Raw genomic sequence first — 14114 nt, 5'->3', positions numbered from 1 at the left:
CACGGTTGGGCAGCGGAACCTGCATGCAGGGCAACACAGAATTTTTCGCAGAGGTAACACATACGCATGGCTGTGAGACCGTCATGTTATACGACCAGGCAGTCGCCGAATAAGACTGTAGCATCAACATATGCATGCGTTGTACCCATCCTTGCATGCCTTTGCGGATGTGGGTATGTTGCACAGCTTTTGACACGTATTTTACTTTCTCGTACTCCATGCTACACCGCCCCCCCAATGACCAACTCCTCCAGGCCCGTGAGCATTGCATATCCATTAAAGAGTGCAGGGCGGTCGTCGGTATGTAAAAGGAGAGACTCTGTTCCATCCTGAAGAGTTTCGAGCTGGGCCAACTCGAACCTTTTGGAGAAGATTGAATCATGGCGAAAGAAATGAGACTCTATCAGGCTGCCGTCGACCTGGATAAAGTCTTGACAGATAACGGGATCGGATATGGGTGTTTCGGGGGCTGGGCCATCAATGTAATTGGTTGCGATCGTGGCACAAAGGACATTGACTGCCTCGTGGGCGCCGAAAAGGACGACATCGCCCGGGTTTTCTCGGATCAGCCCGGTTGGCATCAAATTCCTGGTCAGAGAGAAGACTACATCGCTTTCCTCGTAGGGGAGAAGACGGAAAATGTCCTGGTGGAGATGTTTCCCTGTAAGCCTGGAGTTTCCAAAGTTGTACCATGTCACTGATTAAGGAAGCAACCACCAAAGCTTCGGTGGGCACCGAGGCCATCAAATCCATGATGCAGAGCATTGCAACTCGAACAGTCCCGGTTCGAGGTTATTCAATGCGCGTGTTGGAAATCGTGTACATTTTCAAGGGAAAGGTCAACGCGGCAGCAAACCGGTCCAAAGTCTCCGACAGCAACGACATCGAGTACGTGCACGCTCATTTCGAGTCGACTCTCCGAGAGCACGTGCATGAAATCAACATTCAGGATGTTGGCAAGGCCATCAAGAGGTACCCTTCGCTGTCCAAGGTGTTTAGCAATCTTGGTATCGATGTCAAAGAGGCAGTCGAACAAGCAGGAAGCCTCGAGATCACCTCCATGCATCCTCCTCCGTTCCTTTGTCAAAAAGCCATGTTGGAATAGTGGCTCGTGTATGACCTATAGGTTGACCGACCTTGTCACCAGGAATTCCTTTTGACTCTGTCTACAGCCACGGGGCAAAATTCTCTTCAGCCAGATCTCATTTTGCGTCTTCAGCTGTTGCGGGACTTGCTGGACTCGCGGGACCCCTCGTTGATTGCTGCAGACGGCGGTGCCACGATACAAAAATTGGGTGGACCAGTGTGTGTGACCAAATATCCAGCATCGAATGCTTTTGGCGCCACTCCAATGAGGAATTTGAGATTTGAGGATGTCGGAACAAAAAGCAGAATTCCAAGGGTTGGACAAATATTTCGGGTCGCATGTGTTTTTGAGGGCTGGAGCATGGTGCGTAACGACAAGGATCTTGCTTTCCGAATTTGCTTGCGTAACGTCCTGTACGCATGTCCTGAGCCATTCAGTATCTCGGTAGTGTTCTGCGTTGTGGCTTTCCACAGTCCAGTCACCGATGTGGCTGAAATCCGCAACTTTCATTCTGACCCACAACTCGGACTCGCTTGGTATAGACGTGTGCAACGTGCATCCGAGGATGGCTATTCTTCGATTCAGGCGGAACATGGTTCTGTTCAAAACCGTCAGTTTGCCCCCTAGACATGGCTCTTGCTCCAACGACCGGGCCGCTTCGAGCCCTTCCTGTCTGAGGATGCCATAGAATTCGTGGTTTCCAAGGACGAGAAAAACCCGCCAAAACCGTTGACATTGTATGGTGAGAAACTCCAGGTATTTGCCATAGTCCTTGAGACGGCCAATATCGCCTGCCAGGACTAAATACGGCGACGCTCGAGGGATCTCAAAGTCGTAAGTTTGCTGGCTCTCCAGATGAAGATCTGACATATATTGAAGTGATACCGAGTGTTTGTGGGGTGCCAGGCGAGATATTGTGCTTCGGAAAAGAGCGAGGGCGACTAAGCAAGCCCGTTGAAAGGCTGATTTCCAAGATCGACCGTTTTGGCTGCTTGTTTCCCGGTCGTGAAGCGGCTCTTGCGTACCTGGGATCTTCATCAATTCTCGTTCATCTTGACAGAGATAATCGCTCTCCAAAAATAGATTTTGACGTTGTGGCCTGGTTCCTATCACGCCGATCACGTATTTCAGCTCTTCTTCTCGACCAGGGTCGAGATGCGTGTTGCACCAGGCTTCACTCAACACCATTCCATCAACCAGTTGCTCCACGCAGACAGCACAGTAGATATCTTCCGTTTCACAAAACCTCCTCAGCAGTCCCTGCAAGAGCGATGACAGACGAGGGATAGGGATCCTGGATAGCTCGGAGATATCGGTGGAGAAGTTGAACTCGTTGCTAAAGAAAGGACGAGCTGAACTGTATGCAGAACGGTCAACTATTGAATGCTTCAGCGGTTGAAGGTGGAAATGCGTGTCAGGAAATATGACAAGAGTCAGGTAGTCTTCTTCAATAAATGCTTCAAAGCGAGGATATGGCTTCTTCCAGTCAGCGTGTTGATCGGTCCATGCTGTGCGTACGAAAACATCGTTGTGGGCATTGATCAGCTTGGTGGCAGCATCTAGCTGCGAATGCGGGACACAAATACCCAGGGTCTAGTATAATAAGTTAAGCTTCTTTTTGTTTCTGTCACATAGGACTCACATTGAGTATCCGAGGCACATTGTAGTAATTCAACGCAACTTCTTCGACAACGCAAAACACAATCTTCTCACGAGCCAAGGCAGCCTGTACGGCCGCTATGACTTGAGATACGATCATGCTAAGTAGACGTCGAACCGCGCACACATTCCTTCTTGTCCTGAACCACGGAAATTTGGGTGATTGGAAGGCAATGTTATGTGGATTCTCGCTCCGCTGGGGATCTCGACAGTCTCAAGTTCCCTTTGCTAGCCTCGGTAGAGAGCACTCGGTAGGTGCACGCAGAAATGGTCGCAGGCCTGGCGGACGATGGAGCTGGTAGAGTTATATAAGAGAGCAAGAAGGGAGAAGGGGAAATTGTCTCAAACACGGTGTAACCATGGGCAAGTCCTGATTGATCCTCTTGGCGCTGACGCTCGAACCAATCAAATACCTCAGATGGCCATTTAAAGTTCCGGAAGGCTGGTCTCCGTCGAGCCAGTTGACAAAATAAGTGACAACATCCTGTGCTAAATACCTAGTCAGACCGTACTATACTACCCGAATAGAATCCTGAGATGCTTTTCTACCACCATTTATTAGGAATTATTGTTTAATATTAGTATCATTATATAGCTTATATACTCGTTATTGTGTCAAGGAGAAAAAATCCAGAGTTTTACACTTAAAATTTCGAGTAAAGGGGAGAATAACCTCAGAGTATTTTGGTCATTACTTCGCTGTGCCACTTGTTTTGTCACCTGGCTCGCCGTCCATTTGGCGACATCATTGCCAAGCAATCGTTACGGGCCGAACCTTTTCATGTTCTCCATCAAAAGGAAACGGAGGCATTCCCGCATCTTTTCAATGCGGCACTTTGCAATGCAAATGCGTCAAGCCAGACGACAGTCAACAATACTCAAGGGCCCGCGACAATCCCAAACCCTGTCCACCACCATCCCAGCCGCCTGCACGATCCTGTCAAATTCGGCCGGCGTCCTCTCCCGCCCGTTCGTCATCATCATCATGTTCAGGTCCATCATGTGCGCGGGCGCCATGGCCACGCCGTAATTAGCCAGCAACGGGGTCGCCGCTGACCTGAATTTGTCCGCGGGGACCGTGGTGCGCATCAGCGTCTCGGCAATCAACACACGAGAGGTTGGAGTCATGGAGTCGGCCACTCGCGAGAGGATCGCGATTGCGTCGTCATCGGCCCAGTCGTGGCTGAGGATGCATGCGTACGAAATAAGTATATGTATCAGCTGCAAGAGAGAGGAAATTGGCACAGTGTGAGAAGTCCTCGGCGCTTGTACTTACATGATATATCGCAACCAGTAGATCTCGGCGCCCACCACGGGGTTCTTCTTAAAAAAGTCATGCGGCGTTAGGTGGACTCTCCCTTCGACAAGCGCAGAGTGATGTTTGGTTTTCCACAGCGCCAGGCCTTGCTGAATCACATGTGGCTTGTCTTGGACGACGAGGTTGAGATGAGCGTGGTGCGCATGGAGTTGCATGCAGAATGAACCTGTCCGCCTCCATCAGCCACCAAGATACACACCTAAAACACCCGCGCACAGGATGGTGAGATTGAATGAAAAACCTACCAATCCCGCCACCAACATCCACGACCGTCGCGCCATTCGGCAGATCCTCCCAGGGGAAGTCCAACACGCAATACTTTTCAGTGCCTCTGACCTGGCCGCTGATTGCGAGGTTGAAGAGATTCTTTTCCGGCCGGGGCACCGTCTTCTGGCCGGATAAGTGCGGTCTGGATGGTCCGTCCTGTCCATCACCGTCCCCCTGTCCCTCCTCGTCGCCTTCAAGGGGATGCCTCTGCCGACTCCGTGGCCGCCAATCCACCTCCGACTCAAGCACCGTTTCGTTCATCCAGTCGAACAGGGACAGTTTCGTGCCGACGGCCTGCTGAAACGCCGTTTTCCGCGGGTCGTAGCTATTCCGAGTAGCAGGGTTCGCCAGAACTTGCGGCAGACACTCGCTGGCGGCGTACTGGAGCTGGCCCCTACATTAAAAGAACGATTAGGAACGGTGTCTAGGTCCGTGCATACCCGGGACGGCCCTCCCAGTCGCCCTGATGCCTTACCAACTGACCTCCTTTTTAAACTCTTTGTCATCCCCCTTCTTTTACGGTTTCCGTAGCTACGAGCAAAGAGTGAAACTGAGAGGACTTACTTGAGGAGGATATTTGCTTGAAACGCCGCGTCTCCAACAAGTGCGTGGGAGATGCGGTTGTTGGCGAACCGACCATCCTCGACCTCTTCAAAGACATGGTGCGACGTCAATGTTCGCATGACTCGGCCTGTTGACGTACTTTTGTTCAGCGAGTCCTTTGTCGTCAATAGATTTGTCCTTCTCTGTCGCGGGTAGACAGAGGCGCAACCCCGGGGGGGGGGGGGGGGGGGGGAGGGATACATACATAACTTCCCTTGCTCAAGGCCGGTCGTCCTCGCGAGGTCTTCGGCGCTGACTCCCCGGGCCTCGGGCTTGTTGTGGTTCAGGGTGAGCAACTCGGCCACGCGATGATCCGCGACGACATGCAACGCTCGCGCGATGAGGTACGACATGGATAGGTTGAGCAGGCGCGTGTGCGGGTCGAGCACGAGGCTCTCTATCGAGCCCAGCGCGGCGAGGATGGTCTTGACGGCGTCGTGCTCGGCATGCGATACGGTGCTGGTATCGGGGACAGCAGTCTCGATATTGGCATCGACAACTCCATTCCCTGAAGGCGACGATTCCCATTCACACGCGAGATTCTCCACCGCGGTGGCGAGGAGTGCCAACACCGCGCGGAGCTGTGCAGCAGACTCGCCAGTATTGAAGGGGGACATGTTTCAAGTACACCAGTTAGGACGAGTATCGCTCTGGCATGAACATGGGTGATCCGATGCTACCTATGTAACCTACCTACCTACCCAGTGATATCATGTATATGACGGCAGAGGGCGGTAGAGTGCGACTGACTGACTGACTGACCGACCGGCTCGCCGATCTCAACAAAGACCTTCGCGCACGGAAACGTCATTACGGGCCACGGCGATCACGCGAATATACCAGGGAGGAGTGTAGGCATGCAAATTTGGAGGCGAGGAGCACTTGGCCAACACCGACACCGACACCTAGACACTTCTACATCTGGTGCCTGGGGCCCGGTGCCTGGTACTCGTGTTGAGCGAACGCCTTGCATGCCTAGAGAATACATACCTACCTGTCGAGTCACGCGCACGAGTGGACACTGGTCCAGATAGACACGCAATGCGAATGCCATGCAGACTCCGCCCTGGGTCTGGACCGGAATCCGGATGGGGGAAGATACGAGTATCGAGTATCGAGGATCGAGGATCGAGCATGCATGCTCGGTAGACAGGGCACCTCCTGTAGGTGGTATTAGAGTGCGGGAACACCTTCCTCAAGGGGACTTACCCAGATACGTACGTACTAGGTATTTACGTACAGTACAGTACGGCATAGTATAGTATAGTACAGTATAGCATGATTTTAGCATGAGAGTACAACAAAGGGCGTACTTTGTAGATGAGTAGCTGACGTCGACAAGCGCAATTACTCGCATACCACTCGCCGCCACACTGCCCAGCTCGCCTTATGCTATTATACACTACACACTAGCCATTAACAGCAGGTGCTTCATGTGCCTCGTGCAGGGATCTAACAGGTATCTACGAGTAAAAAGTACTCGTGTGCTCGCGTGCTCGCACTCCGTGTACCGTTACCCGCGCGTCCAAGGACCCGTATAGCCGTATCGTCACTGCACTATGTTCCACTCCACTCCACTCCACCCCACCCCAACCCCACAAGGCAGAAGATCAGGCGAGGGCTCCTCCATTCCATTCCTTCAATGATATACTCCAGCTCGGCGAATCTCCCGTAAGCTGACGACCACCGACAACCCACGACGACCCACGACGGGGCGACCCAGGATCCAATACCGAGGGACTTTTGATTGCCTGTAAGGGAATGCTGATGATCAATGAGTGACGAGGACCGAGTCACGATTGACGACTGACGGGCTGGCGACTCAATAACTACTGGATCACTTTTGATGGCCGCATCTGACTAGCGGTTGGACAGGTAATTGACTGAGTGGCTAGCTGGTCGAATAACTTTGGGGGCGAGATAACCGGGCGAGCTATAGTCGCAACTCGTTTGTACCTTCAGCAAGCAAGTAGACAGGGACAGTCTATGTAAAAGCAAGTACAATGACGCATTTGCCAGATTGTATACCTATGTAGATGGATTGCGAATCTTTGCGTATTGTCTAGTGTGTATTATGTATGCACCTGTGCATCGTTGGTGGAGAAAAAGCACCAGCCTCGTCTCCTGATCGGGTCATAATCACCTCGCGACTGGCCGAGTACATGTCCCATTCCCGAAATGTCCACCACCTCCGCACACGTACAAGGTACAAGGTAATAGAGAGAAAGATATAAAAGCCGCGCCTGGTCAACCACCCGTGATCCAGGCACCTACGCATCCCGGCAACTGGCAACTAGCCCGCGACGCCCCGGTCCCCGAGTCCCTCCACTCATACATACATACGAGTAAGGCCGATCAAGGCGCGCCACTGGTGCTGCTGACTGCTGGCCAATAGATACTAGCTGCTGGGACCATGTACAAGTATGTGGAGAGAGGGGGCGGTTGACGTCAAACGTGGGTTTCTCTCCAGAGTTACCAGAGTTACGAATGCTCCGTAGAGCTGATGGAAGCATGGTCGAGTCGAAAAAGCCATGTCGGTCAAAATACCTACCTAATATCGGGTCGCACGAATATCCCTTCCGAGTAAACATCGCTTGTCTCCACGAGAGCCACAGAAATAGAGGGTCCCCGAAGCTTTGAATCAGGCCCAGCATCCAATGAAACCTGTTCATCTCGTCTCGTCTCGTCTCGTCTAGTTTCGCCTCGCCTCGTCTCCAACATCCAACATATGCACTCGCAGAAAATCCACCGTCTACTTGTCTGCATTGTCGGGGAAATGGACTGTTCGGGTTGTGAAATGACATCGCCTTTGCCGTCAGTTCCAGGAAGAGCGGTGAAATCTTCTGAACTGAGACGAGGCCCCAGAGAGCCACAACCAAAAGTAACAGACAATGACCGATTGCGGTCGAACCAGGCCAGGAAACCCCATGTGGCTTGGGTAGTCGGCTATGACGGCGCTCCGACAATGTCTTGATTCTCAAGGCCATCCCGACGCTAGCACCGTTGTGTGTGTTCAGCTGCTTTTTGCAGCTCATTGGCTTCTCGCCTTCTTCGAGGCCGTCTTGGAGTTGTGTGGACGACGGGATCGAGTGTCACATCACACGGTCATCGAGGTAGGGTAGGGTAGGACTTGAAACCGGTGTTTCGATATCGCCTCTCCGACGAAGAAAAAAAAAATTTGAGGTCAGGATGATCCCTCCGGGTTCGTTCTACCATTTGCCCCTTTCTCACCCCCTTTCTCGTCTCTTTCTTTCTTTCTTCAAACGGCCTTTCTCTATCCTGTATTTTTTTCCACCGTCTCAACCCCTCTCAGCTCCTGTCGTGCGCAATGGTACGTGTGGTGATTGTAGGCGCAGGCCCCTGCGGCCTCGTGGCCCTGAAAGAGATGGTCGAGAGCGGACACGAGGCGGTCCTGTTTGAGCGGCCGGGACGACTGGGCGGCGTGTTCGCCAGTGCAACGGCATACCCGAACCTGCACCTCACCATCAGCAACTGGGCCATGGCCTTCTCCGACTTCCCCGACCCGACGAGGCTGCATTATTCCACGGCCCAAGAATACCTGTCCTACCTCGACCAATATGCCCGCCACTTCGACCTCGACCGGCATATCAGATACCACGCGGAGGTGCGCAGCGCCACCTTGGGAGAGGACGGGGTGTGGTCGTTGGAGGTCCAGATTCAAAGTTTGACGGACTCGGAGCACTTCACTCTGTGTGTCCAGGCCGACGCCCTGATCGTCGCCACCGGGTCGAATGGACTCCCCAATACACCACCCGCATGTCTGTCGGGGTTCACAGGCCGCATGATCCATTCGTCGCAGTATGATGAAGCCTTCAAGCAAGAGGTGGCGGCGAAGAAGATGAAAGTCCTGGTGGTGGGCGGCGGAGAAAGCGGTGCCGACCTGTCCGCCGAGCTGGGAGAACTGTCGCCTCATGTCACGGTGTGGCTTCGACGGCCCATCTGCGTCGGCCCTCGCTACCTCAACAAGAAGGACGAGATGGAACAGGTGGCCGCAAACATGACGGTCGATTTCCCCGCCAACAGCTTCCTCGAGGCCGCCACGACCAACCGCATGAGCGCCGCACAGAACGTGTTTGCGTACGGCGTCTTCCGCAGGCTTCTCTGGTGCACGCCCGTGCTGAACCGCACCCTCTCACACATGTCGCTGGCCAGCACCGCCTCTGCCCTTCTACGGAACGACCAAGCCACCTATGTCACGAAGAACCAGCGCATGTGTGAGGCGCTACAAGGCGGCAAGATTGAGGTGCTTGTGGCGCCGACCGTCTCGACTCGCGGTCGCAGCTGTGAGTTTCACTCTTGTGCTGTTGTCGACGGCACATTGACGACGCAGCAGCGCGAGTTCGACGTCGTGGTTCTCTGCACCGGCTTCCGCGTCGAGTTCCCTTGGATCCGTCTGCCAGGAAATCAGAGCCTCTCGCCCAACCCTCGCTCGTGGTATCTGCACTGCTTCCCCGAGGGTTTGGGACACTGTCTCTTCTTCGTGGGCTATGCACGACCGCACCAGGGCGGCGTACCCGTCATGGCCGAGATGCTGAGCCGATACATCGCACAGCTGCTTCGGGGCGAGAGAGACTTGCCGCCCGACTACGCTGCCCGGGCCCAGCGAGACGCCGCCGCCTCGCGCGCGTACTACTCCCTCAGCCCGGATCTGCACACGCTTGTCGACTACAACGCGTTCCTGGAGAGCGTGGCACGGCGCATCGGCTGCGAGCCGAGACTGCCCGCGGCCTGCGTGCTGCTGGTCAACCTACACATGGCGACGGTCCTGCTCATGGCTGTCCAGCTATGCTGCCCGACGTCCTCGTCTCCACCACTGCTGCTATCGCTGCCGCTGCCGCTGCCGCTGCTGGCGATGATCTGGGCGGCGTCGACGGCCGGGTTCTTCGTGCTCCACGACGGCCTGCTGATCAAGTGGTGGTTCTACCCACACTGGGCCGTGTGGTATCGCCGACGTGGGCCTGGCGCCAATCCCGCGTTGCTCGACGGCGTCCTGGCCCGCGTGAACCTGTGGAAATCGACCGCCATCACTCCCGGCTTTGTGCTGCTCGTCCTCTGGTCCATCCCGACGTACTATGCCCAGCGCATCCTCTCGATCCCCCTCTTCGCGGTCAATGCGGTTCTCACTCTCCTCGGGTATCGCCTCCCTCCCGCGTGGGTTCGTCTGCTTCGCCCAAAGCTCTTTGCTTTGCACGACTGCCCGTGGCGGCCGTCGGATCTCTACTTGCCATAAACAGGCAGGAGTGGGAACAGTTGTGGAGACCAAGTTTTGTTGTTCGAGTCCCTGTTATACTCGTGAACTGATGAAATGGTGTCTCGATTGTACAAGATAGTGTCGATTCAGAAGGAAAAAGCGCGTCAAAACAGTCACACTCCAGTACCTGCGAGCAGTCCACTCCCATTATACACCGTGCAGATTCTTCCCTCTCGGGATCTCTCGAGTGAGAACCCCAGCATGATCGAGAACAAAAGCTAGTAACGCCGCCACCGTTTATGTGTCTTCTTCTCAATCCTCGCCCCACTCATCTTCCTCGACCGGGATCACGTTTCGAGGGCTTGTCGAGCTTTCCCCCCTTCATCGATGGCGCCAGCATTCAGCAGGACCTCCACCACCTCCCAATTGCCGAATCTCGATGCCCTCTCGAGAGGAGTACCAAATACGCCGCTCACGGCATTGATGTCTGCACCAGTGTTCAACAGTATCTCTACCACTTCGGTAGAGCCAACCATTGCTGCTTCGTGTAATGCAGTACGGGAACTCTCCATGGCGTTGATGTCTGCACCAGCATCCAACAGGACCTCCACCATCTCCCCTTGGCCGGCTCTTGATGCCAAGTGTAGAAGATTCCAATGTCTGAAGTCCAGAATATCTGCTCCAGCGCTTAACAGCATCTTCACCACTTCCACAGAGCCACTGTCCACTGCTTCGTGTAACACAGTAGTTCTGTCACTCTCCTTGGGGTCAACATCTGCGCCAGCATTCAATAGGATTTCTACCCCCTCCGGCCAAGCGTGTCTTGATGCCACCTGTAGAGGGGTACGACGGCTGAGGCTCACGGCATTGACATCTGCTCCAGCGCTTAACAGTACCTGTAACATTTCCGTAGAACAATAACACTCCACTGCTTCTTGTAATGGAGTACAGCGACTAGATACAGCGTTGACATCTGCGCCAGCACTCAAGAGCGACTTGACCACATCCTCATGGCCGTTTCGCGCCGCATGCAATAGCGCAGACTCATCACTGCTTCCCACGGCATTGGCATCTGCCCCAGCGTTGAGCAGTATTTGAACCGCCTCGTTGTCGCCTAGTAATGACGCCCGCACTAGCAGAGTCATATACCCATACACACTGCCATTCGGATCTGCCCCAGCCTCTAGAAGCATCTTCGTAATGTCTTTGTGTGCTGTATGTCGACTTATTGTTTCTTTGAGTGCATCATCTAGCCCTCCTCTATGCGGGTCAGCATCAAGGAGCATTCTGACCACGCTCGTATGGCCATTTTCTGATGCTATCCTCAATGCCCCGTGGCGTCCAGCACTTACATCCGCGCCTGCATCGAGGAGCAACCGCACCAGCTTTTCATGACCATTCCCTGCTGCCACGCCCAAGGCAAAAAGCGGCCGGCGTCAAATCAAGCTATTTATCAGATCTCGCCTGTCTTTAGTCTTCTCTGCAAGGGCCAGTAGTTCTAGTAGAACTCCATCAAACCCGAAAAACGTGGCACAGAGAATTGGTAGAGCTGGGGACCATGGCTCATGCATAAGCTCAGGCCAGATCTCCAAGGAACGTGCCCTGGCTGCGTTATTCAACCTCATCCAGGTGTGGAGAGTGTCTTGTTGGCGAAACAAGCGCAATATCAGTCCGTTCAAGGAGGACATTGCATTTCCAGCGTTTCTGTAGTGGTCGCACCAACACTGAGCAGCTAAAAGAGATAAGGGAAACCTCGTAGTATCCGCCCAATCCAGCGAGAGTCCGAGCTCCAAGAGGTACACCAGGTATATCTGTGCAATCTCTGCGTTGGCAGGACCACTCTGCAATGCAAAAGTCGCTGCCTTTTGCATCGTACTCCGATCAGATTCCAGGTACTCCTGAACAGAGAAGTGAGCCAGGCGGACATTTGGTGTCACTCGGACATTGTCGTATCCCCCGTTCCCCCATGGCCGATGAACCTCCTCGAGTCTTATCTCGATCAGGCCCGGGTAAATAGTGCGAATGTCGTCTGCATCATGTAGACGACGTCGACGATCCAGTCCTGCAGGCTCATTGAGGTTGACAGCAATTCCATCAATAAGCTCTGGTATTTTTAGAGGCCGGGTGGAGAAGCATAGTAGGGTTAGAATTCGCCGGGCGTCCTCCACGCAGTCTTCATCGATGTTATACAGCATGCGCTCGTATGTCTCATCCAAACCTCGTGGTAAGGAGCGGAGGCAGCGATCGAGGTGGTTTTCGCTATGAGGACGTCGCCTGAGAGACTCAAACTGACATTCGACCTACCGGAATCTAACCAAGCCTGTTAACTGGAAGCTGATATTGTCACAGAAAGCGAGTCACTTACACGCCCTGAGCCCGATCAGTGAGCTCACTTTTGATTCGTCCATGATGCTGCTGCCACCTTCGGAGTTTCGGATCGACCTCAAGTTGGCTCGAGATAAAATCGCTGATATCTTGGTCAATTCCGGCATTCTTCATGACCAGCATTTGGTTTTGATCCGGGTTGAGCGAATCGCGAATGTCTGGTTCGTCTCGGCTAGTGACTAGAAGGTGCAATCCTGGCAGTGACCACTTCCTCATCTCCTGCAACGCATTCAAGACCCGGTCCCGTTGAGCGTATCGGGGACACTCGTCCAGAGCGTCCAGCAAGATATAAACATGATGAAACCTTCGTATCAGATCTCGGAGGTGCTCGAGTAAAGAGTCTGTGGGAGGGGTCGCAACCGTGGACGAAGTCCGTATGCGGTCGAGGAGTGCTGGACCGTTGGAAAGCTGACCGGAGAGCTGTAAGAGGAGAGCCCGTAGCATTGCAGACTCGTCTTGCTTAGAATCGTCGCTAAATGTGAAGTAGAAAAAAGCAATGCCCACATTCACCATCGAGTGCTTCTGACGAAAGGTATGTTGAATGGCAGAGGCGCATAACAGCGACTTGCCACATCCCGCCGGACCATTCAGCCAGAGGAAGGATCCATCCTGCCTCAGCCATGTGGTAAAGAACGATCCATTGATGAACCACATGCCGGTGCCTGGGTGGCGCTTCGCGCACGCAGCATTGTGGTTGACACTCGCATCCGGGGCTTTGAGCCACTCGCGGACTGACGTTGAGAGCTGTGATGCACTTACATACCTGAGGAGCAGTTTGAGGTCGGCGATGTCATCTTGGGCCTTCTTTTGATCCTTGAGCTGGAGCACGTCCAGTGCCAGTGACAGGTTATCACGTATCTCGCCAATGTCTTCATCCATTTTCTGTAGCGTACTTTTGCGGAATGGGTAGGCCACTCGTCGCCCTGCGACTTTGAGAGACCCCTTGATATCACCAGCAGAACTTCGGCTTAGTTTCTTGTACTCGTCTTGTAGTTCTCCAATGGCGTCTTTACACGTTTGAATACACGACTCGATATTCTTGACGATGTCCTGCTCGTTCGGCTGAAATGTCCGCTCCCGCAGCACTGCCTCGAGGTTCCGGAATATCGTCAGGAGACCCTCGACCTTTGTGGTAGTGCGAGCCACATCGGCATCTTGACCCTTGAAGGCAGTGTAGAACTCGAAGAGAGATTCAGTCACTTGCAACCCCAATGATACCAGCCCCGCGACTCCGGTAGCAATGGACAACGGGTCTGTCATTGAGGCTGCGCTTGATGAGAACAACAACACTGAATGAGAATGACAGAGAGCGAAGATGGAGAGATGGGGGAGAGGCACAGGCGGGAGAAGAGAGCAATGCGGCGATGAGGCTGAAAAGCACTGCCCCGCGTTGCTCATTTAGCCCAACTGACCAGCCCATTACAGCCTCATCCAACAGTGTCCTTGTAAAATTCCTTTGAGACATACGACAGACTCGATATAATGCTATCCCCGAACGAGGACAGCAACGCCAGTCAAGAGTGAGAGGTCTCGGTAACATACCACGAACTATGCAGGGCCGTCACCGATTCTCTCGCTGTCAA

The 14114-nt window shown here is 53.7% G+C and overlaps 6 protein-coding genes across 6 annotated transcripts; 2 read left to right on the top strand and 4 right to left on the bottom strand.

Moving 5' to 3' along the window:
- Nucleotides 1–380: 380 nt before the first annotated feature.
- Nucleotides 381–1105, top strand: Z517_05003 (uncharacterized protein; the record flags this gene model as incomplete). The annotated part of the gene is made up of 2 exons (XM_013430331.1): nt 381–663; nt 711–1105. The coding sequence occupies 2 exons, from the start codon at nt 381–383 to the stop codon at nt 1103–1105; spliced, it is 678 nt and encodes a 225-aa protein (XP_013285785.1).
- A 15-nt stretch (nt 1106–1120) lies between these two features.
- Z517_05002 (uncharacterized protein) lies at nt 1121–2846 on the bottom strand (the record flags this gene model as incomplete). Its single annotated transcript, XM_013430330.1, has 2 exons — nt 1121–2680; nt 2730–2846. 2 exons carry the CDS (start codon nt 2844–2846, stop codon nt 1121–1123), a joined length of 1677 nt encoding a protein of 558 aa, XP_013285784.1.
- Nucleotides 2847–3598: 752 nt separating this feature from the next.
- On the bottom strand, nt 3599–5551 carry Z517_05001 (uncharacterized protein; the record flags this gene model as incomplete). Its single annotated transcript, XM_013430329.1, has 5 exons — nt 3599–3929; nt 4023–4230; nt 4310–4725; nt 4896–5022; nt 5140–5551. The coding sequence occupies 5 exons, from the start codon at nt 5549–5551 to the stop codon at nt 3599–3601; spliced, it is 1494 nt and encodes a 497-aa protein (XP_013285783.1).
- Nucleotides 5552–8262: 2711 nt separating this feature from the next.
- Nucleotides 8263–10185, top strand: Z517_05000 (uncharacterized protein; the record flags this gene model as incomplete). Its single annotated transcript, XM_013430328.1, has 1 exon — nt 8263–10185. One exon carries the CDS (start codon nt 8263–8265, stop codon nt 10183–10185), a length of 1923 nt encoding a protein of 640 aa, XP_013285782.1.
- Nucleotides 10186–10493: 308 nt separating this feature from the next.
- Nucleotides 10494–11339, bottom strand: Z517_04999 (uncharacterized protein; the record flags this gene model as incomplete). Its single annotated transcript, XM_013430327.1, has 1 exon — nt 10494–11339. The coding sequence occupies one exon, from the start codon at nt 11337–11339 to the stop codon at nt 10494–10496; it is 846 nt and encodes a 281-aa protein (XP_013285781.1).
- A 243-nt stretch (nt 11340–11582) lies between these two features.
- Nucleotides 11583–13791, bottom strand: Z517_04998 (uncharacterized protein; the record flags this gene model as incomplete). Its single annotated transcript, XM_013430326.1, has 2 exons — nt 11583–12420; nt 12512–13791. 2 exons carry the CDS (start codon nt 13789–13791, stop codon nt 11583–11585), a joined length of 2118 nt encoding a protein of 705 aa, XP_013285780.1.
- Between the last annotated feature and the right edge of the window lie 323 nt (nt 13792–14114).

Source organism: Fonsecaea pedrosoi (assembly GCF_000835455.1).
Source record: "Fonsecaea pedrosoi CBS 271.37 unplaced genomic scaffold supercont1.3, whole genome shotgun sequence".
NCBI classification, from domain to species: Eukaryota; Fungi; Ascomycota; class Eurotiomycetes; order Chaetothyriales; family Herpotrichiellaceae; genus Fonsecaea; species Fonsecaea pedrosoi.
This window is presented reverse-complemented; position numbering and strand designations above follow the sequence as displayed.